Source organism: Semicossyphus pulcher, unplaced genomic scaffold, assembly GCF_022749685.1.
Source record: "Semicossyphus pulcher isolate SPU_LCO1_2020_fin unplaced genomic scaffold, fSemPul1.0.p SCAF_6, whole genome shotgun sequence".
Taxonomy (NCBI): Eukaryota; Metazoa; Chordata; class Actinopteri; order Labriformes; family Labridae; genus Semicossyphus; species Semicossyphus pulcher.
In genome coordinates this window covers 18360677-18384772 of record NW_027211737.1, presented here as the reverse complement: position 1 = coordinate 18384772, position 24096 = coordinate 18360677, and the positions used below count along the sequence as shown (strand labels likewise).

General features: G+C 41.6%; 3 protein-coding genes across 3 annotated transcripts in view; 2 read left to right on the top strand and 1 right to left on the bottom strand.

Moving 5' to 3' along the window:
* sgsm1a (small G protein signaling modulator 1a) overlaps positions 1-17973 on the top strand; it is a 29464-nt gene extending 11491 nt beyond the window's left edge. Inside the window, exons 4-25 of the mRNA XM_069683082.1 lie at positions 1675-1837; positions 2126-2278; positions 2369-2436; positions 3423-3568; positions 4047-4184; positions 4997-5121; positions 5672-5739; positions 5825-5988; positions 6432-6567; positions 7259-7388; positions 7868-7932; positions 8089-8234; positions 9895-10023; positions 10103-10285; positions 11477-11542; positions 11786-12961; positions 13046-13170; positions 13694-13776; positions 13916-14025; positions 14172-14268; positions 14667-14834; positions 16345-17973. Of these exons, the coding sequence (XP_069539183.1) occupies positions 1675-1837; positions 2126-2278; positions 2369-2436; positions 3423-3568; positions 4047-4184; positions 4997-5121; positions 5672-5739; positions 5825-5988; positions 6432-6567; positions 7259-7388; positions 7868-7932; positions 8089-8234; positions 9895-10023; positions 10103-10285; positions 11477-11542; positions 11786-12961; positions 13046-13170; positions 13694-13776; positions 13916-14025; positions 14172-14268; positions 14667-14834; positions 16345-16433 (3728 nt within the window). The 3' untranslated portion in view covers positions 16434-17973. The remainder of the gene's footprint in view (positions 1-1674; positions 1838-2125; positions 2279-2368; positions 2437-3422; positions 3569-4046; positions 4185-4996; positions 5122-5671; positions 5740-5824; positions 5989-6431; positions 6568-7258; positions 7389-7867; positions 7933-8088; positions 8235-9894; positions 10024-10102; positions 10286-11476; positions 11543-11785; positions 12962-13045; positions 13171-13693; positions 13777-13915; positions 14026-14171; positions 14269-14666; positions 14835-16344) is intronic.
* A 1229-nt stretch (positions 17974-19202) lies between these two features.
* On the top strand, positions 19203-21696 carry pxmp2 (peroxisomal membrane protein 2). The gene is made up of 5 exons (XM_069683586.1): positions 19203-19362; positions 19753-19875; positions 20098-20260; positions 20752-20871; positions 20959-21696. Exons 1-5 carry the CDS (start codon positions 19253-19255, stop codon positions 21025-21027), a joined length of 585 nt encoding a protein of 194 aa, XP_069539687.1. The 5' UTR covers positions 19203-19252; the 3' UTR covers positions 21028-21696.
* Positions 21697-22306: 610 nt separating this feature from the next.
* LOC138609797 (glutamyl-tRNA(Gln) amidotransferase subunit C, mitochondrial-like) lies at positions 22307-23606 on the bottom strand. Its single transcript, XM_069682442.1, has 4 exons — positions 23586-23606; positions 22692-22861; positions 22455-22558; positions 22307-22359 (listed from the first exon to the last, which is right to left on the bottom strand). Exons 1-4 carry the CDS (start codon positions 23604-23606, stop codon positions 22307-22309), a joined length of 348 nt encoding a protein of 115 aa, XP_069538543.1.
* Between the last annotated feature and the right edge of the window lie 490 nt (positions 23607-24096).

The window sequence follows — 24096 nt, the reverse complement described above, 5'->3', positions numbered from 1 at the left end:
TGTTTTTTGCAGGGCTGAGCGATCGTACACGTGTGACATCTTGTCTTCGATGTCCACTACAGTTTATGCGTGTAATTGTGAAAGAATAGTTCAATATATTTTTCTTCACTTAGAAACCTTGTTTAGAAAATATGTAGAGTTTAAAATACTGTTTTCCTGAGAAGCAGAATGCTTCATTATGTAGCTGAAACATGCTGTGTAATGAGTAATAGTCGCTTATTCAGACACGTTTTTAAGACACGCAGAGAGGTGTATGTTGTACTGGATTGGAACAATATGTACTTTTATGTGTGTACACATGAACACCCCATGACACACTATAAAACACACAGTAGATATGCACAGTGCAGTTGTGGGTTGTTATAAAACTCACTTGACATTAGACATGACATGAGTCACTGCTATCATATGTTTTTTAAATATAGGAGCCAGGAGTCCCTGTAACACAGTGAAGGCATTGAGTCCATTATCCTGGTGACGTACATTTAAATGAAGTGGATGTATGACACACCTTTATGTAAAACAATATTTTGTGCTGTAAAACTGCTTGAACAAAATGTTACAAATCACATTGTGAGCATGTTTAGGATCATATTTCTGTTGGTGTAAATGTCACAAAACAGTGTCTTAAAGCCCCAAACTATTATCTCCATTGTAACAAATTAAAGCAATGGGTAAAACCTGTTGCTCTTCCATTTGGATATTCTCATATATTGCATGGGTTTCACATTTTTGGGGTGTTTATTGTTCATAGTGAAAAAGTGAAAAAACTACATAATTCCGTGTTTTTCCAGAATTACATGTTTAAGTAGGTCGCCTCTGAAATGGGCTTTTCAGAACAGCTGCAGGTTTCTACGTAGAACCTCGTCATTCACCGTCATTCACCTCAGGCTGCCTTCATGCACTAGCTTATAGTCAAGCTAGCCGAACTACCAACAGCACAAGCATCAGTCTGTGTGTCCTGTCGTTGTCAAGATTTCAACTTACCATTCCGATACCTCCTGAAGTTTGGAGTGACAGGGCAGTGTGGCCACGCTCCACGTGGGGGTGGGGCTACATGGTCAGTCCAAAGACTGTCAGCCAATCATGGCTAAGGTCTGACCTTTGAATGGCAAAACAGTTTGTTTGTTTCAGGAGGAAAAATAATAGAATTAAAGAGTAATCAGAATAAACTTCAGTCAGTTTTACAACCAGAGAAAAACTCCTCACAGGAGCTTTAAAATGGACTTTAACTTCCTTTAACTGCAGGATGTTATGCCAGTTTAATCTTTTCTTCATGGCGCAAAAAATTGACAAGGCAAAAGAGGACTCCCCCCCCCCCCCCCCCCCCTCCTTCCTGTTAGCAACAAAATCTCAGGGTCTCACTTTTTTGTCTGTCCATTCGTCCAACACTTTGATCCTGAGCAAAATATCTTAACACCATTTTTGACACTTTAGATTTGGCCCTGGAGCAGTTTGCTCAAATTGTAAAATAAAGTGAATCATCTTTTGTGCGAGTGATCTCTGTGCTACCAAATGTGGCTGTATTTTTCTCTTTATACTTTGGCTATTTATTATTAACTGGTTCCTAATGTCCCTAATCGTAATGCAGTTCTGGCATACAGTATTGCTACAGATCACTGTGCTATATGGTACATGTTCATTTTACCCAGCCTTGTATTTGTGTCCTCACAGCCGCAGTGGAGGCATGTGTCCTGCATGGGCTAAAGCGGCGAGCAGCAGGCTTTCTGCGTAGCAACAAGATAGCGGCCCTCTTCATGAAGGTGGGGAAGAGCTTCGCCCCGGCTGAGGAGCTGTGCAGGAAGGCCCAGGAGCTGGAGCAGATCATCGAGACAAAGTGAGGGATGCACGCGTCACGGTTCATTCTCGCACATCACAGCAGACTTCAAAGCGTACATCAAAGCTTTGTTGTAGCCAAATCAATGAAAACAAACAGCTGTCTGATTACTTGAAGGGCTTTTTTTTTCATTCTGAAAAGCTTCTAAATAATTCATGCTTGTGAGCTTTTATGACTCATGAATCGATGGAGCCATTAGCTTTATGCAGATGCAGTTTTACTTAATGGAATTTTAAAGATGTTGTGATTTTTCCTTCAAATTAAAAGTACCTCTCTCTCCGTTTGCAGAAGAAGTCAAAGCTTGCAGAGTCAGGACAGCCTACGTAAGATGCCCCGACTGCCCAGTCTCACCCAACAGGGAGTCAGGAACCTGTGGATTCGGACGGCTCTATTTGAGAAGGTGCTGGACAAGATTGTCCTCTTTCTGGTGGAGAACGGCAGGTGCGGTGAAAATGGGCTGAAAATAATCTGTTCTCCTGCGTGTGTTACAAGATGTCCTTTCAAAATACCCCTCACATGTTTGTCTTCCAGTAAATACTACGAGAAGGAGGCTGTTCTAATGGACCCGGTGGACGGGCCTATCCTCGCCTCGCTGTTAGGTAATTTTATTATTACATTGCAAGTCTTTTAAGTAATCATGTAACCTTGGCTCAAATCAGCATCAAAATGTGAGATCAAAGTGGTCTTAGAAGCAAGTACAGCAGAATGTACTCTTCCCCTGCACTGCAGTCTTTGCTCCTGCCAACCTCATTTCTCAACCAGAGGTGCTGTAGATGAAAGACGGCTGACAGAAGCAACAGGGACATGATCCCTCACTGATCCCTCACTGGCTTCCCACCAGCAAACATTTCTAATTGAGACAATTTCTTCTCAATTGGTCGGAGCCAGAGGCCCTGCTGGGGACTGGATTAGGGATCACAGATTTAGTTACAAAACAGGAGAGTACAAGAATTCATATATCTGCTGAAAAAAATACAGTTGACTTTAATGTTGTGGGGTTACAGCAGAAAAAGTCTGTGAAACCATGACTCTTAACAAGGAAAAGATTGTTTTTTTAAACCTTAAATCTCCTAAAAATCCTTTAAGTACCGAAGTTACCTCTCCCATTCTATTTTTTATTTCACTATTTGATGTTTAGAATGGGGCTGCACGGTGGTGCAGTGGTTAGCGCTGTTGCCTCACAGCTAGAAGGTCACTGGCTCAAACCCCGGTTTGGGCAAGGTGGGCCTTTCTGTGTGGAGTTTGCATGTTCTCCTCGTGCATGCGTGGGTTCCCTCCGGGGTCTCCGGCTTCCTCCCACAGTCCAAAGACATGCTTGTCAGGTTAATTGGTGGCACTAAATTGCCCATTGGTGTGTGAGTGCGAAAGGTTGTCTGTCTCTATGTGTCGGCCCTGTGATTGACTGGCGACCAGTCCAGGGTGTACCCCGCCCTTTGCCCAATGACAGCTGGGATAGGCTCCAGCTCCGCGCGACCCTGAACAGGATAAGCGGTATAGATAATGGATGGATGGATGGATGTTTAGAATAATTTGTTGCCAATCACCTGTTAATAAAATCTTCTAACAACTGTCCTCACTGTGACAGTGGGACCCTGCGCTTTGGAGTACACTAAGATGAAAACAGCCGACCACTTCTGGACAGACCCGTCTGCTGACGAGCTGGTGCAGAGACATCGCATCCATGGAGGCCACTGCAGACAGGACTCTCCCACCAAGAGGCCCGCACTGTGTGTGAGTATTAAAAAGTAGATCAACAGCAGAGTTAGTGCCGGGCTCCGTTTATTTTATCCCAAACGTCTGAGAGACGCTGCGTGTCGGATCAGAGAGGACCTGCTGAGAAGACTGTGTGAAGTGAAGCAACACTCGTCCCAGGAGGAAGAACACAGTGAATCTGAGACCTTCACACTCGTTCAGTCTTCAAGTTATCAGTGAACCAGCGTTAACTCTGCCTATCTTACATCACTGCAATACTCTGTACAGTTGTGTGGTGCTGTGTGTTTGCTGTGTATGCGTGTATCCGAGCCGAAGCAGACCGGTCTTTGGCATCAGGATCAAGGGAGGATGCATTGGTGCACATGAATGAATGTTATACTTGTCATGTGAAAAATTCTAAACTGTGACTGGCGGGCTGTAATTCTTTCTGAAAAGACTGCCATCAGTTGAGCACCGGTTTATGATGTTTGTTATCTGATTTGACATATTTGTGCAGATCCAGAAGCGGCACTCCAGCAGCAGCATGGATGAGCGCCCTTCCCCCTCGCCATCAGCTCGTGAATATGTGGAGTCTCTGCATCAGAACAACAGAGTGACCCTCCTGTTTGGCAAAAACAATGTGCTCGTACAACCGGTAAGCATGCGATGCCTCGTTATTGCTCATCTTTATGTAGGTATGAAACTAAACCTTTATTTAAAAGATACAACATTTTACAGAGGAGGTGCAGTGGTTAGCGCTGTCGCCTTCACAGCTAGAAGGTTCCTAATTCGAACCCTGGTTCCGACATGGGGGCCTTTCTGTGTGGATGTTCTCCCCGTGCATGTGTGGGTTCTCTCGGGGTCCTCCGGCTTCCTCCCACAGACATGCTCGTTGGTGACTCTAAATTGCGTGTGAGTGTGAAAGGTTGTCTGTCTCTACGTGTCAGCCCTGTGATTGACTGATGATCAGTCCAGGGTGTAACCCCACCTCTCGCCCAATGACAGCTGGGATAGGCTCCAGCTCCCCGCGACCCTGAATAGGATTAGCCGTATAGATAATGGATGGATGAATAAAACATTTTACAGCAAACCTTTTTTATTACTCCAACTATTCTCTCTGACATTTAACATTAATGTCACAGATTGATAGCATCATTTAAACCAGAGGAATAATTCACTGCAAGTTAAAGCCCTGAATTAAATGGTAGCCATTAATTGTGTTGTCTTTCCATACACTTCAAAGGACTGTTTCCAAAAGCCTTTAAGAGATACTTACAGACTCAAGCATTAAAAACTTCACCTGTCTGCGTCTTTGTTTCCTTTTATCGCCCCCTTTCCACACATTAAACAAGTTATTTCTTTGTGCGTGCGTTAAGTCTGAATGTGTGGTCTTTGGTTTGTAGATACTAACTTACATTTTCTCTTTTATTGCATCAAATGAAAACATCCTTCTCATGGCTTTTTCAGAGGGATGACATGGAGGCTATCCCTGGCTACCTCTCTCTGCACCAGAACGCTGACATCATGACTCTGAAGTGGACGCCCAATCAGCTAATGAACGGCTCGGTTGGGGACTTGGACTATGAACGCAGGTGCAGAGTCACCCGGCTGCAAATGGATTGTGATTATAATGATTGTGTGTGTTGACAAAGATGAAGTGATTTGATGCACTTCCTCAAAGATGTGTAAACACTCTGCATTATTCCTTTCCTTCTTTGGTCTGCTGTTTGTGTAGAAGTAACTGAATAATGCAGTGTGTTGTTTAATGTTGTGTGTGCCTCAGGAGCGCAGTATGCAGCTGATCTGTTGAGGTTTACTCTCAGCACACCAGCAGCCAGCAGATGGTTTATTGACGGAGACACTGCCAGACATCTCTCGAACTAGAAAACCGTGTTATGTTCCTGCGCCTGTTCATGGATCCCCTCACCAATAATTGATTAATGCATTAGCTAAACTCTGCTCCTGCTTATCTAAGTGCACACATGCGACTACTTTCTTCATAAGCCATTAAATAAATGATCCTTGAGATATTGACTCGCACAGATAATGCGTAAACATTCCCAAGAGGTTTCTCTCTGTTAAAGCTAAAGCTCGTCCGCTTTGTTATTTTACTCACTGTGTGTTTGCTTTAATGTGTTTCAGCGTTTACTGGGACTATGCCATGACGATCCCTCTAGAGGAGATAGTTTACTTGCACTGTCATCAACAAGGTGGGTCTGCACAAACCTTTGCCTTCATTACAAAGCTGTCAAATAAGATAGCTAAAGAAATCATCTCCCATGTGTCTGCCTGTAGTGGACAGTGGAGGGACGGTGGTGCTGGTCAGTCAGGATGGGATCCAAAGACCTCCGCTCCGCTTCCCCAGAGGAGGCCACTTGCTTCAGTTCCTCTCCTGCCTGGAGAACGGCCTGCTTCCTCACGGCCAGCTGGACCCTCCGCTCTGGTCCCAGAGGGGAAAGGTCAGCACAGTGGGGGGAGTCTTTCTTTGTGATCTCTCCCATGCTTCAGATCCAGAACTAAATGACTCATATTAGGCAGAAAAAGAAAAGCTAAATCAGTAGTATCTGATCAATAAATCAATAGAAAACACATTTGGTGCACTGATGCAGATGCACTGCCTGGTTGTGATATTGGTTGGAGTGACGCTGATGAATGCATGGCTTAATGTTCTCTCTGCAGCGCCACAATAAGTGTCTACTTTAATGAATGGATGTTTTTGTGGGGCCGTGAATAGCATTGTATCTGCAGCTAAACCACCCACGCGTGTTCACCTGCTATTAATAGGCTTAAACATGCAGACACTCATCATCTTTAATTCACGTGGAAGGCTTAGCTGGGCTCTCGGGGCTCAGATTTTTCTGTTGTCGGCTTTAGTTTAATACCAGTTATATTCTCATCGCAGGGAAAGGTGTTTCCTAAGCTGCGGAAGAGGGTTCCTCAGGGATCTGGATCCTCGGACTCGGTCTCAGACAAGGAGGAGGACGAGGCCACAGACTACGTCTTCCGCATCCTGTTTCCAAACAGCCAGTCGGAGTTTGGTGAGGTTCCCTCCAGAGAAGATAATAAATAGCGGCAGTGCCAAAGGGTCGCTCCAGATTGTTGCCTTTTATTAAAGATATTACTACTTGTTCATTACAGTGACTGTTACCCATCCTCACCCAACCCATCTGACCTCCTCCCTCCCCCTTCACCTGTGTGGGCAGCCCCCCTCCCAAACAGGGACGCTGGTCGTACCCAAGTGGTTCTGCATCTGTCCTGACCAATCCCCCTCACTCACAGGAAGCAGCTGTAGCGCTGTCACAGCTCGGCTCGTCTGTCTGTCTGTCGGCATGTCCCGCTTTAATTCCCTGCGTCTAATATCTTCCTGGTCTGTCCTGCGCCTCTGGCAAACTTTATCGATGTGTGGTTTTATTAAAGCCCCTCCCACTCCCTGACACCTTAAAGCCACGGCTTTTTATGGCATTACAGCGCTGTGACCTTTTAACAGCCGATGGGTAGACAACGGACTGATCGAATGCAGCTCCTGAACTGAGAGAGGCTCTCGCTCAATTCAAACAAATTGTGCTCTGAAGTGCTTTCAGCAGATGACGAGCAATCAGCATCATTCTGCCCATGTAAAATGTTTCTGCTTTGTTTAAGTAATCCAAGCCGGATGTAACTGTTCTTGAGAGCCTGAACAACATAATGCTTTGTTAGTGAAGATGATGTTTGTGTGTGTGCCTGTTGCAGTGACTCCTCCAGACTTGATGGATCAGGGAGCTTCAATGTGGCATCCCACTCTCAGGAAGTCTTCGTGTTCCTCTTGTTCTCAGGGGAGCTTCTCTGACGGGGCGACGCCCAAGGGCTGCAACCACGAGAGGTGAGAGATAATCCCACCTCGAGCTACGCTGTGTTGTGTAAGATCGTGACGTGGGAAACTGCTGAAGGCAGAGACACAGAAATGTACCTGACATCACTCAGTGCCAACCAGAAATCCTCAAACACAGACAACCCAGGCAAAGTCAGAGACCGTCACAAGCAGAGATACAAGAACCGAGCAATTACCCGGGAGACAATTATGTGGCATTTAGCTCACTGGAATGAGAGCGCGTCGGAAAAATGAGGTGATAAGCAGCCAGGCAGAATAGTGGAAAAGGCGAGCCGCCGGCCTAATTTGTTCCATATGGCAGAACAATAGGTTACCATTTGAAAGATAAAAGGTTAGCCCCAACACTGTAATACACTCCACATTAGGAACAGTATCTCATACATTCAGGACAACATGAATATAATAGAGGATTAGTTTAATGACAGCTTAATGAAAGAGAATAAGTATGAATGTGTTTCCTCCTCCTGCAGGGCTCCTCTGAAGCTGCTGTGTGACAACATGAAGTATCAGATCATCTCTCGGGCGTTTTACGGCTGTATGTGATTGCTTATTTCATAAACTGAAAAGCCTTTTATGAGTTTTTGCTTCACATTCACTATTAAAATGTGTTTCAGGAAGTAATACGCACAATATTCATGATTATCACCGTTATCTTCAGAGGCATTAAGTGCTTTACTGTGTTTTCCACCAGGGTTGGCATACTGCCGTCACCTTTCCACTGTGCGTACACACCTTTCCGCTCTCGTCAATCACACCATCGTGGCGCCCGAAGTGCCGTGTGATGCCTACAAAGGCCTCACCGCGGACGTTTGGCAGACGTTCCTCCAGGACTGCTCAGTAAGCATCGCTGGTCTCACAGCACTGAAACACAAACTTCACATGCTTCACTGTTGACAGTGTGCTGTCCACACACACACACGTCCGCTTCCAGGCTTTCACTCTGTCACTCGTCAGTCTCATCCATATTCATCCTCTGCTAATTATGTGGCTCACACCATTAGTCTCACAGAAGTGTGCATGAAGCATGACTAATGGCCCCGTCAGTCTCAGAGTCAACATCTTCAGTTCATCACCTGCAGCCATGGAGACTGAAAAATGACTTTTTACATGTTTATGTAGCTAAAACTAATTTGTTTTTTATGTGAACAAAAAAGTAAATCCACTCAGAAAACAGACGCATATTAAAGTGAATTGTAAGCAGATTAGCAGCAACATTGCTGTTAGTCGTCCTTTAATGTGAATTTTGTTTCATAAATCAAAAGCCATTTCAATCTATTCCATGTGTAACTTCAGAAACAAAGATAAGGTCAAATATCCAGATTGATCTAGGCTGGTTAGAGACCGTGGCTTAACTGTAAAACAAAATAAAGAAAGCAGAATGCCTCTGCCGTACTTAACGTAATACTTGAATGCAGCTCAGGTGAGATTCCGAGCATGTGATTGCTGCTCATTATACCAGACAAGATGGAAAGATAGAAATCAACATGAAAAACTTTTCAAATCCAGGCGACAATATAAGAATGGAAAAGGGAAGAAATTGCATTAAGAAAGAAATCCTGTCATTATTAAACAGACACTGAATATTTGGGGGCAAAATTGTCAAACAGAGTATGATATCTAGAGATATTAATTTTGCTGCACTGGACCCCGAAGTCCATCCAGGACTCAGTTTGCATACTGCTGTTATACCTCTATAACCACTGTCTGAATCCAACATCACTAAATCAGACAAAAGAATTTAGAAGCTTTGGAGAACAGCAGAGAAAATGAAACTAAAAATATTATTAATGAGGGACTGACAATGAAGTAATTAATATTCTGACTTAATCGTATAAACACAGAAGCTAGAAAAGGATGTCTAAACTACACCAGGGTCTTCAGTGCCTGAAAGGAATAATATCAGATCAATAAAACAAAATATGGAGAAAAAATAGTTCGACTTAAACATATCTTTTAGATATTTCTAATAATGTTAATATTTTGCAATTAATTATATTTATCTCTAAGAAAGATTTGGACATTGCTACACCGTCATCTGTGTAAAATACTGCTTATTCCTGATTTAAAAAAAGCTTCTTCTTTTGGCTTCCATTTTCTTTTATGTAGTTCATGTACATGCTAAAATGTCTTAAATAAAAGTGATGATTAATTACAATTATTGACCCTTTGAAAGCATAGATAACATATACTGATACTGATTTTAATTCATCTTCCTGTGAAGTAAAAAGTAATGAGCCCATAATGTAGGATGACAGCAGGGAGATGCATCAGTGCCTGAAGCCTTCCCCATCTGTCGCCCTTTATGATGCATTAATCATCACCTGCGCTGACAGAGTAAAAGGCCTGTCAGGCTGCCTTGTTGTTGAACGCTTGTTTGTTTTGACGCACCATAAATGTTTTACAATGAGAGATATTTGTCTGCTAAAATGAAGGAAAAATCCAAAGACTGACACAATTTAACAGCTGAGTTGACTAAAGATATTTCTGATGTCTTCAGGCATATGAGGAGAAGGAGCTGCTTCGCCGGGTCTACTTCGGTGGTGTGGACGCCTCGCTGCGTAAGGAGGTGTGGCCTTTCCTGCTGGGTCATTATCAGTTTGGGATGTCAGAAGACAAGAGGAAGGAGGTTTGTTGTTTCCATGATTATGGTTCTACTTCTAGAGTCATTCCCATTCAAGCCGCTGACTGTGGGTCCCTCTCATCAGGTGGACGAGCAGGTCCGAGTGTGCTACCAACAGACCATGCGTGAGTGGCTCAGCTGTGAGGAGATTGTCAAGCAGCGGGAGAAGGAGCAGCATGCTGCAGCGTTAGCGAAGTGCTCCTCTGGAGCGAGCATTGACGGCTCCAGTCAGAAGATGGTCCACCATGACTCAACCATCAGCAACGAGGTGAAGCAGAGATGTGCTATTGAACTCAGAGAGAAACTTTTTACATAGAAACGTTTATTCACATGTAGCCTGATCCGCACTTTCTACAGAAATGTTACGGAATATCACAAAAAAGGTTCAGTTTATTAGACATGGCCTGGTCACTATCTGTCGCCGAATGAGGTAACGCAATGGTGATTGAGCCTATGGCCCACTGATGAAAGCCTTTGCATTTGCAGTACATTGTATTATTATGGGCTGGGTGTCTGGTGCGACTTTCGCAGAAAAAAATCACAAGCGGCGCCCAGTTAGTGACGCGTTTTCTATCACCTAGCAGTGGTTGGTCTGCCAGAGAGGGTAGGCGGAGCTAAGCGACTGCTTTTCCATTCTCTGCAAGTGTTGCCAATAATCTACTATGGCTGAACAAACAAAGAAAAGATCGACTTCAAAAATAAGTGAAAATCCAAAGAAAAAGAAACAAATTAGACGCTCGATGAAGGCAAACAGTCTAAAAAGATAGGCGACCGTCAGCGAGGAAAATCAAGAGTTACAACCGAAGTTGTAGTCGGACGTCTGGTACGTTTGCTCCCGAAACTCTCCTTGCGTTTTATCGCCATAAGTTGCCGCCAAATAGAACGGAACTGAGAATTTCAAGATTACCACTTTAATTTAAAAAAGCATTATAATAGATGCATCTTAAAGGCATGAAAATTTACTACATTTAGATCTCAAAAGAAAATGAACAGTAGCAAGACAGCCACAGGAACGGTTCGTTGCTACCTGAGTGAGTTTAGTGAGTCATGACAGATTGTTTCTGTTGGTCCAGAGCTGACGTGGGTGGGAGTAATGGACACAATATGCTTGTTTCATTGGCACAAATGGGCCTCATCTGTAGACATGCAGTTTTTAATGATACAGCACAATTTTCTAATTTATTATAAATTAGTGCAATTATTTCGCGGACCCCCAGGCTGTAGTTCGCAGACCCCACTTTGAGACTGGTCTAAAGCATTACGAGGAATGAAGAATCCAAAATCTTTAGAGTTTGATTTATGCCAGGAACTCCTTTTCCTGCAACTTTACAAAAGTGCAGTGCTGAATCACCAGTGTATAACTTTAATGTAAGCCAACCGACAATAAGACTGTATATCAATAAGAAATGGTTTTATATAATAATATCTTGGCCTGAATGTCTTCATTACTCATTCCCAGTCCTCCCAGAGTTCAGACAGGCAGAGTCTGGCTCGTCTGCAGAGCGACTCCAGCAGCAGCACGCAGGTATTAAAATTTCATTATATTACAGCCTGCGTATATGGTCTGTTAAATAAACTGAAAAGAGTTTTTATCAGCCTGATATGATCTTGTCTGTCACATCTATCAGTGTATGGCTAAAGTAATGCATGCGATCTCTACTTTTCGAACCAATATTCCTCTTCCCTGCACTTTCTCTCCTGCTAGTTCTTCACATCCTCCCATCCCTTCCCCTGGAGTAGCCTGCTTCCCTTTGGCTTGTTCTTTCAGGTGTTTGAGTCCGTAGAGGAGGTGGACCAGATCGAGATGGAGCCCAAGAACGAGGAGGCCAAACAGGTGCCAAAGATGCCTAACGGAGCTCTGCAGAACGGGACGAGCTCTCCAGACTCTGGACATCCCTCCTCCCGCAACTTCTCCGTCACCTCGGGCCTGTCGGACGGCTCGCTCAGCACAGAGGACAGCGCTGCACAGGACACAACTTCGAGGTCTGCGCCCGTCAAACCAGGAGGGGTAGAGATTGAAGGTCTGACAGAGGAAATGGAGAGCCAGGTGAAAGGTGAAGTGAAGGACAAAGAGGAGAAAGAACCTGATGTGAGCAAACCTGCAGAAAATACCACGACTGAGGTGACAGGTGATAACGTAATCCAACCCTTGGAAGAGGGGCAGGAGAAGGACAACAAAGAGACAATCCTGCAGCCAGAAACACAAAACACTGTAGAGGAGTCTGATACCATTATTACAGAGGGAGATAAAGACCTGGATGCGCTGGAAGACTTCAAAGGAATTTCATCTTTAGAGTCGGAGGAAACAAAAAAAGAAGTGCCCCATGAGGATACCATGATGGTTTCAGCAGCAGCTACAGAAACCGAAGGAGAAGTCGATGAGCAAAGCCTTAAAAAAGAAGTGGAAGTGGAGGGAACATCAAAGAACACTGCAGAAACAAATGTGGAAAAGACAAAGGAAACGGACAAATCAAATACAGACAAACCACAGGAGGTTTCTTCGGGGGAAAGTGAAGAAAATATATCAGTAGATCCCAGGGCCCCTGAAGTCGAAAAGAACCTTGTTCTTCCAGCAGACTCCGGAGTGTCGAAGGCAAGTGAATCTTACTTTACCTCTCAGAAAGACGAGGCTCAGGTTATGACTGAATCCGACGAGTCTCCCTCCGCCATAGAGATGGAGGAGATCCCCACAGCCAAAGTTTCCATGGTGCCTTGGAGCAGGAAGGGACGTTGTGAGGCGTCGTCTTTTTCTGAGGACTCAGCCCCTAACCTGGAGCTCAGGGGGGAGGGGGAGCAGGAGAAGCCCAGTCCAGAAGGCACAGAGTCCATCCTGTCGGAGGAGCCAGAGATGGAGAGCCTCTACCCTCAGTTTGACTCTCTGACCGGGTCTGCAAACACCAAGACTGAAGCGACCCATCAAGGATCTGCTGAGAGCACCTTCTCTGTAAGCACGAGGTTTTTCAGAGTCAAATTCTTTAACCTCTGCTTTGAAATCGTCTTATTCATTTAATTGTTTTGTTCGTTTCAGCAAGAGCTGCTGGACTTGTATACGTTAAATCTGCACCGCATCGACAAGGATGTCCAGCGCTGTGACAGAAACTACTGGTACTTCACTCCTGCCAACCTGGAGAAGCTGCGGAACATCATGTGCAGGTGAAACACCGACAGCGATGTCATACGTAGTGTGAGATAGACAGACGACGACTAAGCTACCATCCAAGTCAGTCAGATCATGAATATGAAATGGGATTACATTATGTTGCATAAAAATATTCTTCATATTAAAGTCTTTAACAGCAATAAATATAAAAACATGATGCCAGGCCTTTGCTTTAACAGCTTCAGTTTTCTGCTTAAATGGCCATAAAGGTGAAATTAAGAGAATCATCGTTCTTCCCGGTGCTCTTTGAATGCCTCTTCACACCTAAAGGGCCTTGAATCATCTGAAACAAAAAACAGTGCATGTACACCTTAGAGCAGCCTGATCACGTAAACATGAATCACAATAAGAGACATTAGAACATCAACTTTGCTTCCTTGATAATTTTATTTTATTTTGAAAAACATATTTTTATCATTGAAGAAAAAAAGACATGACAGCAGCGTGTGACTCAGTGTAACAGATAAAATCAGCTCAGGACTGTTCAGTTCACTCGTCTTGGTATTTTATTTTCAGCTACATCTGGAGGCACCTTGACATCGGTTACGTGCAGGGCATGTGTGATCTGCTGGCTCCTCTTCTTGTCATCCTGGATGATGGTGAGTCAACACTCTGAATCACTTCAGGTTTCTCTCTCACATGTGGAGTATTTTTACGTTTATTGATGAAACAACAGAGGACAGTTTGCCCACTTCACCGTCTCACTCCAGCTTCCTCTCTCTCCGCTTCCTCCTTCAGAGGCCATGGCCTTCAGCTGCTTCACCGAGCTCATGAAGAGAATGAATCAAAACTTTCCACACGGAGGAGCTATGGACACTCACTTTGCCAACATGCGCTCTCTAATCCAGGTGACACATCCCCAGTAAAGTCTTAGATACCGTAGATACCACTAAACCCACGCATTACCGAAAACGCCCCACTTTTTCACTTTTTTCCTTCTGCACTCGTCTCATTATGTCTTCCCTGAATCTCCTCTGATCCCCTCTCTGTAAAGATCCTGGACTCTGAGCTGTTTGAGCTAATGCACCAGAACGGAGACTACACCCACTTCTACTTCTGCTACCGCTGGTTTCTCCTCGACTTCAAGCGAGGTACAGTGACGCTTGGTGCAAAAGCTTTTGTGCCAATTAGAAGAGTGTGGATGATAGGCCAAACCTCTTGGCAGCCTGTTAACAAGACATGCAGTTATCAAGGCTGGGAAAGGATTTAGGAGGCGGCTGTATGTTAGGAAAACTTTTGCTTTTGAAATAATTGCCACAAACTGCGTTTCACATTTAGTTATGCTTTATACAGCAAGATTCAACAATAGCTATCTTGTGTTCTGTAAACGTTCTCACCAGTTAATCTCAGTACATCCTCTCTCTTATCCCAACAAACACCTGCTCCCACTCTTATCTCTCTTTGCTGATATCTCGGCTTCCCACAAGCTCGCCTCCCATCCGAACACTCAAACGCTGACGTAGCTCCACTCCTGTTAATTGTCTTCCAGAGCTGGTGTATGACGACGTGTTTGCAGTGTGGGAAACCATCTGGGCAGCTAAGGACGTCTCCTCGAGTCACTTTGTCCTCTTCATCGCTTTGGCGCTGGTAGAGATCTACAGGGACATCATCCTGGAGAACAACATGGACTTCACGGACATCATTAAGTTCTTCAATGGTAAAAACATGTCGCTTTACAGCTCACATTGATCACACATAAAACACTCTTCCTGTTAACGTGGTACTCATTTTTCACAATAAAGATCAATTAACTCGTCTTGGGGAGTTACTATTCAGGCTGCAACAACAGTTGTTTAATGTTGTCTGTGGCTCGGAGGGAGATTAGGTGTGGGACAAAACATCGATACAATAATACTGTATATCCTCGTCCTGACTCGTGCAATACAGTTATCAATAGGCTAGAGCCAAATATTTTCATATATATATCAATATTTTCATTTACAAATAACTGGCGCTCTAAACATTTTCTCCTTCGATTTTGACTCACCGCATCACTTCTTCTTGACTCCTTGCTGTGGTGCTAACGACATGAATAAGGGTAACGTGAACGGAAATTAAAAGGCCAAAGTAGAACTTGACAGAAGGATAAGAAGAAGAAGAAGACAGCGGGGTAATGTCGGTCAGCGGTGAAAGAAGTTAATAGATGCTCGGAAGCTTATAAGCCGCTGTAGGTCAACCCACTTGACCTACAGCGGCTTATATTTCTAGCTTTGTCCTCCAGTCAGTTCAGAACTGAAGAAGCCTTTCGGATGAGAGGCGAAACTTCTTCAAGAACTTCAACCAAGTCCAGCTGCCTTTTGGATTCAGCTTTGAATTACCATGACCTGGAAGACTGAGAACCTACACAGACAGGTTAAGAGATGGGCGAGCCACTTTCAAATCCAAAGTCCTGATTTGTTTTTACAGTTGTTCGATAGTTGTGTAAATTTAATGTACAGACTGAAAACAAGTACAGTGTTTTATCTCAGTTTGTGCCAAATTGAAGTGAATACATACATTAATCCTGCACTTTACCTTTTTAGGGGCATTTTGTATTCTTCAGTTAATCAGATATGGTGATGTATCATTCTTTCAATTAGTGATGCATGATATTATCAGCACGTTATGGGTATCTGTAGATTATGGCTTGAAAATGACGTATCGGTATCGGCAGATATGTCATTTTTCTGCCGATGTATTCCACCGATAAAACAACGTTTTAATTCTGCAAAAATGCTCCCCTTAAAAAGCTTGATGTAATGCTATGACATTTACTTGGCGCGAGTGTGCGTGCGCACTGCCTACACCACGCCTCTTCTGTCAAGTGTGAAGAAGGGTGCAAGATGTCTGCGGTATGGCAGTTTTTGGCCACTACAATATGTGCCCAATATATCATTAGTGAAATTGGCAATCAGCAAAATTGTTGGAAAATATCGGCATATCAGATATCGGCAAAAAATCCAATATGGTACATCTCTACTTTCAATATACCAATTATCACAGAATCACTGTATCGTGATCGCAGGCCATGTATAAAATCGTGTCGTGAGTTACCCTGCGATTCAGACAACTACTTTCGATGTTCTCTACACATTTGAAGGCATAAATTCAGCTATATTTGCATGAGTTATTTTGACATATTTAAACGGGTAAGAAGTATTAAACGTGCATGTCTCTTTGTCTTTCAGAAATGGCTGAACACCACAACATAAAGCAGATTTTGACCCAGGCCAGAGATCTGGTGTGCAAGGTGCAGATGCTGATAGAGAACAAGTGATCGCTCTGTTCTTCTCCTTTTCCTTCCAGGTGAAGTGTGAACGGCTGTAGCAGCATTATAGTAAAATACATAGATACACACACACACACACACACATTACACAAGGCCTTTACAATCACAGTGTGCTGCTATGAGCCTTATTTACTGTATCCACAATGTTGTTTGTGTTGTCAGCTGTATGAGAATATTATGCTTCATATTTATCGGTATGTTCACGTAAAATCAAATCTTAAAAAACCAAATGGTTTCATTTCTAAATATTTTTGTCAGAAATCCCTTAAGTGGCATCTTAATCTGAGTGCACTTAATATTTTGAGATAAGGATGGTATTAGTTGCACGTTTTAAACCAAAATGCAGAGCAGAATACAACCAGAGACTATATTTATGAGAGAAATAACATTGTAATAATAGTTTATTATACTTATTTTAATAGTGAAAGTCTACAAGATTAAACAGAAAATATAGCAGCAAGTTATATCCGTGTTCCTAACCCTCAATGAAAGACAGAATGTCAGAAATCTTTTACTGTCCTTAAAAAATAACACCCCCAAATCGAATATATTTTCACTGGTGACTGACTCAGATTATAGTATGAAATGTAACTCAAACACACATCATTAAAAATAATTTAGCTTTTAGCACCATGTCAGTGATTTAGCATCCAACAGTGTTTTTAATGTCCTAGAGCTGCCTTCTCTGCCAAATATGACGTCTTATTTGTTATGTGTGAACCGTACTGTACTGAGAGATAAATGTGTTTAACTTATGATGATTAATTATGTTAACTCTTGTAAAATCATAACCTACTGTTTAAGTGACTTATGGATGTCTGAGCGGAGATTTATATCAAACAACAAGCCTGATTTTTTTTCATTATGTAGTGAACCACTGTATATTTTGTACATTGTGCCGTTTATTCGCTCTGGCTTCTGTCTCGTAATGTCTGGAGCCTGTTTGTTAAATTAAATGTTAATTTCAGCTTTAGTCTGATTATGAATAGAGAAGAAAGTGAAACGTTCCAGGGTTCCACATAGAGTCTTTTAGTTCGAGAGAGATTAAACAGAGAGGTGAAAATGAAAGGTACAGTTTGATATATTTTCTAAATGAACTGTGCATGACCTTACGTTAGGAGGGGAACTGTTCTGGTGTTTTGGCAGATGTTTTTGTGTGTAAGGACAAAATATGCTTTTAACCTGAAGACGTTTGGTCTTAGTCTCCAGCATTCCTCCTTGTCATTCATTGCCTAAAACTTAAGTCAGTTTGTTGCTTCATGATTGTTGTAAGATCTACTGCTTTTAATATTTGTGTTTCTTTGTGAAAACTAACTGAAAAACCTTTTTTTATTTATTGTAACATTTATTTGCCAAAGTATTTATTTATTTATTTATTCATTTTCTCATTCAGATGCTGCTTTGTTTGTAAAGCTGATATTTTTATTTTGTGGCCAGTTAAATATGTGTATTGTAAAACAATCAAATTCTATACTTAGAGTTCATAAATATATATACAGTATATATTAAATGGTATATGTTCTTATAATAAAAAAAATAAAAATGGAATCATTATTATTTTTCCGAAATGTTTTGTACTGTGCATTTCATTATATTCTGTCAAAGTGAAGTGAGAGATATATCATAAGGTCAGGCTCTGGCCATTTTGGTGTTCTAGGGGGGATTAAGATTGGTCAACCTTCCCAACAAAACTCTACGTCAGAGTTAAATAGTTTCACGTGTTTGGAAGAACTAAGTAAAAGTTTAGTGAAGTCATTTAGAGCTATGGTACAAATCTAGTCATGACACAATCTTTAGTTTTGGCAGGAAGTGCCACTGACACTAAAGCTAGTGGGGCTAGTTGGCTAGTGTCTAAAGTGAGTACGGACAACCTTTTTGTGCCCTTTCTCCATTGTATCCTTTTTAGCTCCTGTACATTAAATACATGCAAGTTTTATGATGATGCCAGTGTTGGTTACAGTCAGATTTCTGCTGCCCTCTAGTGGCCAAAGAATCATTGTTTGCAGTTTTTGAGTCCATGGTCTTTTAGTATACTGACACTGTCTGCATAAGCAGAAAAAGTGTTCAGATGGTTGCTAAAACGATGTGTATTATAATGAAATTCTCAACTGCAGTGTAATTACATGGTTTTTTTTTTATATTTACATAAATTATCAAAGATTATATCCAAAAAAATTTGAATTATGTCCTGCTCAATCATGCAAAATGGCATTGAATTTAAATCTAAATCTACATCTTATCTAAAATCTAAACTAATATTGTCGTGATATTTCTTAAAATAAAAGGATTCTCTTTTTAGGTAAACTTGCAAACAAAATAGGAGGTGTGTCAAATTTCTGTACAGCCTTAACAAGATACAGTTACATTTATCATTCATGTTTCTATGAATTTGGTAAATGTAAAATCATACCACACTTTCACTAGTTTCTCTATGTTATGTTCCAATTAAGAAAGTAGCTGTATTTCATGTTAGAAGGTACCGTTTGACATATGGGCTTTTAAAATTAAGCAGCTAACCTGCCATCTTTATGCTCTGAAGTCACCCATAAGTGTTTCAGGCTATTAGAATTTTTTTTTTCTTTAAGTATATAAATATAAATGAAACCCTTTCGTGGTGACATGTATGCACTTAAAACTGATAAAATACAGTTTGTGTTTTTTTCTTAATTGATGTAAGTTCAGCGTAAACATTTTGGACGTCGACGTAAAGGCGTGGCTTTATTGATGACGCAATGACGTCGACAGGAAGACTTTGGCGGAGTTCCTCTTCAACTTCGGGTAATGTTCGGACAGTTGGACGTCTGACAATGCCTGTGCAGAGCGTGCCAGTCCGGGATGCGTCCATACAGTTCCGTTTACTACAACAGTATCTGTTTCTCCTGAAGAAATATCCCATCCTCACTAAGTCTGTAACGAGGTCAGTAAGTGCTTATTCACTCACCGTTTTGCTCATGTTCTGTAGCCTGGTGCCTGTTTTCTGTCGTTTCCCCAGTTTGATATTTGAAAAAATGTAAGTTTCTCATTAACATACGAAGTCAGACTATTGCATTTTAGTATATAAAGGTACTGTAAATCTTGTATTTTGTAATGTCGCCATTTAATAGCAGTTCTTATTTGAATGTTGACTCCAAAGTACATCTTTGTTTGCACTGACCACTCTGACCTTAGCCAATCAGTATCTGCTCAGAGAACCTCCCCTAACAAGTTTATGAATGACAAAAATCTTTCATCAAAGTAACTTCTTTTGTGTGTGTGTGTGTGTGTGTGTGTGTGTGTGTGTGTGCGCGTGCATGCTTGAATTTTTCAGTGGCATACTATCAGCATTGGGAAATCTTCTGTCTCAAATTTTGGAGGCAAGAAAAAAGGCCAAAAATGGAGCCCCGGTCAATGAGCTTGACGCAGCTGGAGCTGCACGCTATGCCATTTATGGGTGAGACCTAATACAGAAACTGAATCAAGGGCATGCCGTGACACATGGGTCACGCGGCTAATCTACAACAAACTTTATGTATAGAGTGTTTAAGGCAGTGTAAAATACGTCAACTATGGGACAGTATTTTACTGTCGTAGAAAGCAAAGTATAACCATTGAGAATAAAATGTCCCCTGTTAAAATCTTTCTATGTGCCTCACCCATGTTCTGTCTTTTACAGGTTGTTTATTACAGGACCAGTGAGCCATTACTTTTACCAGCTGATGGAGGTGTGGATGCCCACCACAGACCCCCTCTGTATAGTCAAACGTCTGCTACTGGATCGGCTTATATTTGCCCCCGGCTTTCTGCTCCTTTTCTACTTTGTTATGAACATCCTGGAGGTGGGTCATCTCAGAAACTGTTCCCCTACTCATCTCCTTAGTAGGGAACTCCAGCTCTAAGATATGGCACTGGGGGATAACATTGGGGGATGTACAAGAGACAGATCTCTGTCAAAGATTTCCTGAATTTTAGCCCCTAGTAGAGGTGAAGTGTGAAACATGCATGATCCTACACTTCCCATAGTGCAACTTGATGACATCTTGTGGTACATCACACTCCATGCTCCCAGGTTGTAACTCTGCTTTTGCTCTTTAAATCTGTTATAATGTTACAGGTTTGGTAGGACTCCACATGACTAGTTATTGATCTGCAGAATTGGTGGGCTGCCGCTTTAAATATAACTTACTACTTCTCATGCTGTGTTTCATACCTTATATTAGTATTTAGTCCTCTGTATTCATTTATTATATGCAACATTACGCACACAATAAAGCTTTTTAAATGGACAACAATAAGTGTACACATATAATCATTGCAAGTCTATTTTCAGGCTAAAGGATGGGGAGACTTTGAAAAGAAGATGAGAGGAAGTTACTGGACTGCTTTAAAGATGAACTGGAAAGTCTGGACTCCCTTCCAGTTCATCAATATCAACTTTGTGCCTGTTCAGGTATGCATTTCACTGGCATCACATCATTGAACAGATGATGAGTCACATCTTGACACTGCTTGTTATGTTGTCTGTTTCTGCTTGCAGTTCAGAGTGCTGTTTGCCAACATGGTCGCCTTATTTTGGTACGCCTACCTGGCATCTGTGAGGAAATGAGGCTTCCTGACTCAGAAAATCTGCTTCTTCACTGTGGCTTTAACATGATGTGACTGTTTACTGCACTACTGTATACCTGTTCCTAATCTGGACCAGAATTCACACTAACAGTCGCTCTTCTGATTGTCTGCCTACAAAACGTCTACTAAGAGGTGAAGCCTTTATAACATGCTGCTGTAGTATTTTGGATACATGACTGTGTTTGTAATAACAGAACATAATAAAATAGTTTATAACAAAGTATATTTTTACACAGCATTGGGCAGATCTTGTAAAATATTATTGTGAATTTGGAAATATATGACTGAGACAGTCTATTTTATTTGTCACAATAATGATATTTTGAATCTGCAGTGGTAAAGAGTGCCTTTCTGTTTCTTGTTGCTGGCTGTACAGGGGCTGAGCTGAAGTAATAGTGCAGTACAGGAAATACAAAGAAACAGGCAAATTCACAAAATCCATTTATTTTTTGAACGTTTTTACAGAAGTGTAACATGTATTTGTCACATTAAAATCATGACATGATTTGTTGTATCTATAACATATTTGTAATCTCAAAAAACATTAATGCAAAACAAGTTCAACAAAGACACGTTCAACACGCCCACTTTACTTAACATTAGTTTTCTCTCTCCTTTCTGCATAACTTTCGGTTTCCATTCTCCAAAACATGACGCTGATACTGTATCATTCTCATGCAATAAAAGGCACGTCAATGTATTAACAACCCAGGTATCATCCTGAGTCATCAACAGGTGAGAAGAGAAATAGCTTAGTATGATTTAATGACAGATGTTAGAGGAATAACAGGGAGTTTTAGATGATCAGCCTGTGTAAGGTCAAATCAGGACTGTCAAGTTCTGTTAAAGAAAGTTATTTCATTTTATCAGATGAAATGAGACTGATAAACACGTCAACGTTTATTTTTAGACACACAATCTTTGAAAAAATAACTAAGGAAACAAAACAGAAAAAGGCCAAAAAGTTAATTATGTTTTTCTATTACAGTTATAAAGAATGATACTGGACACTTAAAGATCATAATGTCAATTACAAATAACAACTGTACCTACAAGGTGCAGTTTTATTGAACTTCCTCCTGACAGGTTGACAAACACACTGCTCACTCACAATTTGAATGAAATGATACTGAAACTAAAACAGGAATAAACCAAAGATATTTAATGAAACTGAAATAACTGAATGTATGACAACAGAGTTTTATTTTTGGTGCAGAATGAAATATAATGAATTAATATAACAGATAAATTACTAAACATCAGAACTCTGAGTGCTTCAGCATGGCTGCCCTCGTTGGCAGAGGAATATTTCCTGTGATAACAAAACAAATCAATACTATTCAAGTAACGTCACGATCACAAATAACACTTATTGTTAGAAATACAAATAATCAGTGTTTTATTTACCTGGTGGAGCCACAAAATATTCTTCGACTGTGTTTTTGGAAAGCTGGAGCAGTTCTACAGCACAGTCTCCATCAGTCACTGCATCCACCCTCAGGTTCAGCGCCCTGAATGTGCATGAAGAAAACATTTTGCATTCATAAAATAGACTTCACGAGAGTTTTACATGAGCTACAGTTGTTGCTCGTGTGTAATGGCATTTATAACAGCGATGAAAGGATAAGAGCCTGTACCACACACCTGTCCTCCAGAACTGAATCCATTGGTTCAACCCCAGACGTGTCAACCACATGGAGCTGATCTGCAAACCGTACAGTCTTCTCCAAGCAGGCCAGTCCCTGTTTGGTGCGGAAATCAGCCAAGGCCAGACGCTCCAGTTTATCCACCAGGTCAGCAGGGATTTGGGAAGGCTGTAAAATCAATCATATGTTCAGATGTACACGTGACAATGTCCTTTCAACCATCACTTCAACATTTTCCCTGGACGTAACTATTTAATAAAGTCATGACATCCATTGCTCTGTCGTAACTCATGCCCAATCATCTTTGACCTTTGATCATCTCTGTCGATTTGCATTCTGCTCTTTTGTTTTGTTGTCCTCATTGAGTCCTCTTCTCTTTGTGTCCTTTAAAAACAATAACACTAAAATAATAAAGTGAGTCTTTGTCTTGAGAAATCCCTTCTTTGAGTCACTAATTCATCTGCTTCAGTTCAACAAGGACCCGGCTTTCTGCTCCTTTTCTACTTTGTTATCAACATCCTGCAGGTGGGTCGTCTCACAGCCTGTCCCTCCTGCTCATCTCATTAGAGGGATAGGTACAGTATGGCACTGGCGTTAAGTTGGGGGACGTGCAAGAGGCAGATTTATAAAACAAGAATGAGTGAAGTGTTCCCTGCAGAGATTTCCTCGGGGGGCGTGCTTCTCGCGTGAAAAAAAAAAGATTAATCCATCCCACTTTGGGGGAAGCACATTGGGGATTTCCTGAATTTTAGCCCCTAGTAGAGGTGAAGTGTGAAACATGCATGATCCTACACTTCCCATAGTGCAACTTGATGACGTCTTGTGGTACATCACACTCCATGCTCCCAGGTTGTGACTCTGCTTTTGCTCTTTAAATCTGTTATAATGTTACAGGTTTGGTAGGACTCCACATGACTAGTTATTGATCTGCAGAATTGGTGGGCTGCCGCTTTAAATATAACTTACTACTTCTCATGCTGTGTTTCATACCTTATATTAGTATTTAGTCCTCTGTATTCATTTATTATATGCAACATTACGCACACAATAAAGCTTTTTAAATAGACAAAAATAAGTGTACACATATAATCATTGCAAGTCTATTTTCAGGCTAAAGGATGGGGAGACTTTGAAAAGAAGATGAGAGGAAGTTACTGGACTGCTTTAAAGATGAACTGGAAAGTCTGGACTCCCTTCCAGTTCATCAATTTTTTATTTTTTATTGTATTTAACCTTTATTTAACCAGGTAGTCCCATTGAGATTAAGAATCTCATTTTCAAGGGAGACCTGGCCAAGACAGCAGCAAAAAACAAAAAGTTGCAGACAGACGCACAAACAGACAAATTAAAGAAGAAAAGAAAGTTGTACAAGCAGGTAATTTAAAGACATCGACATCTTATGG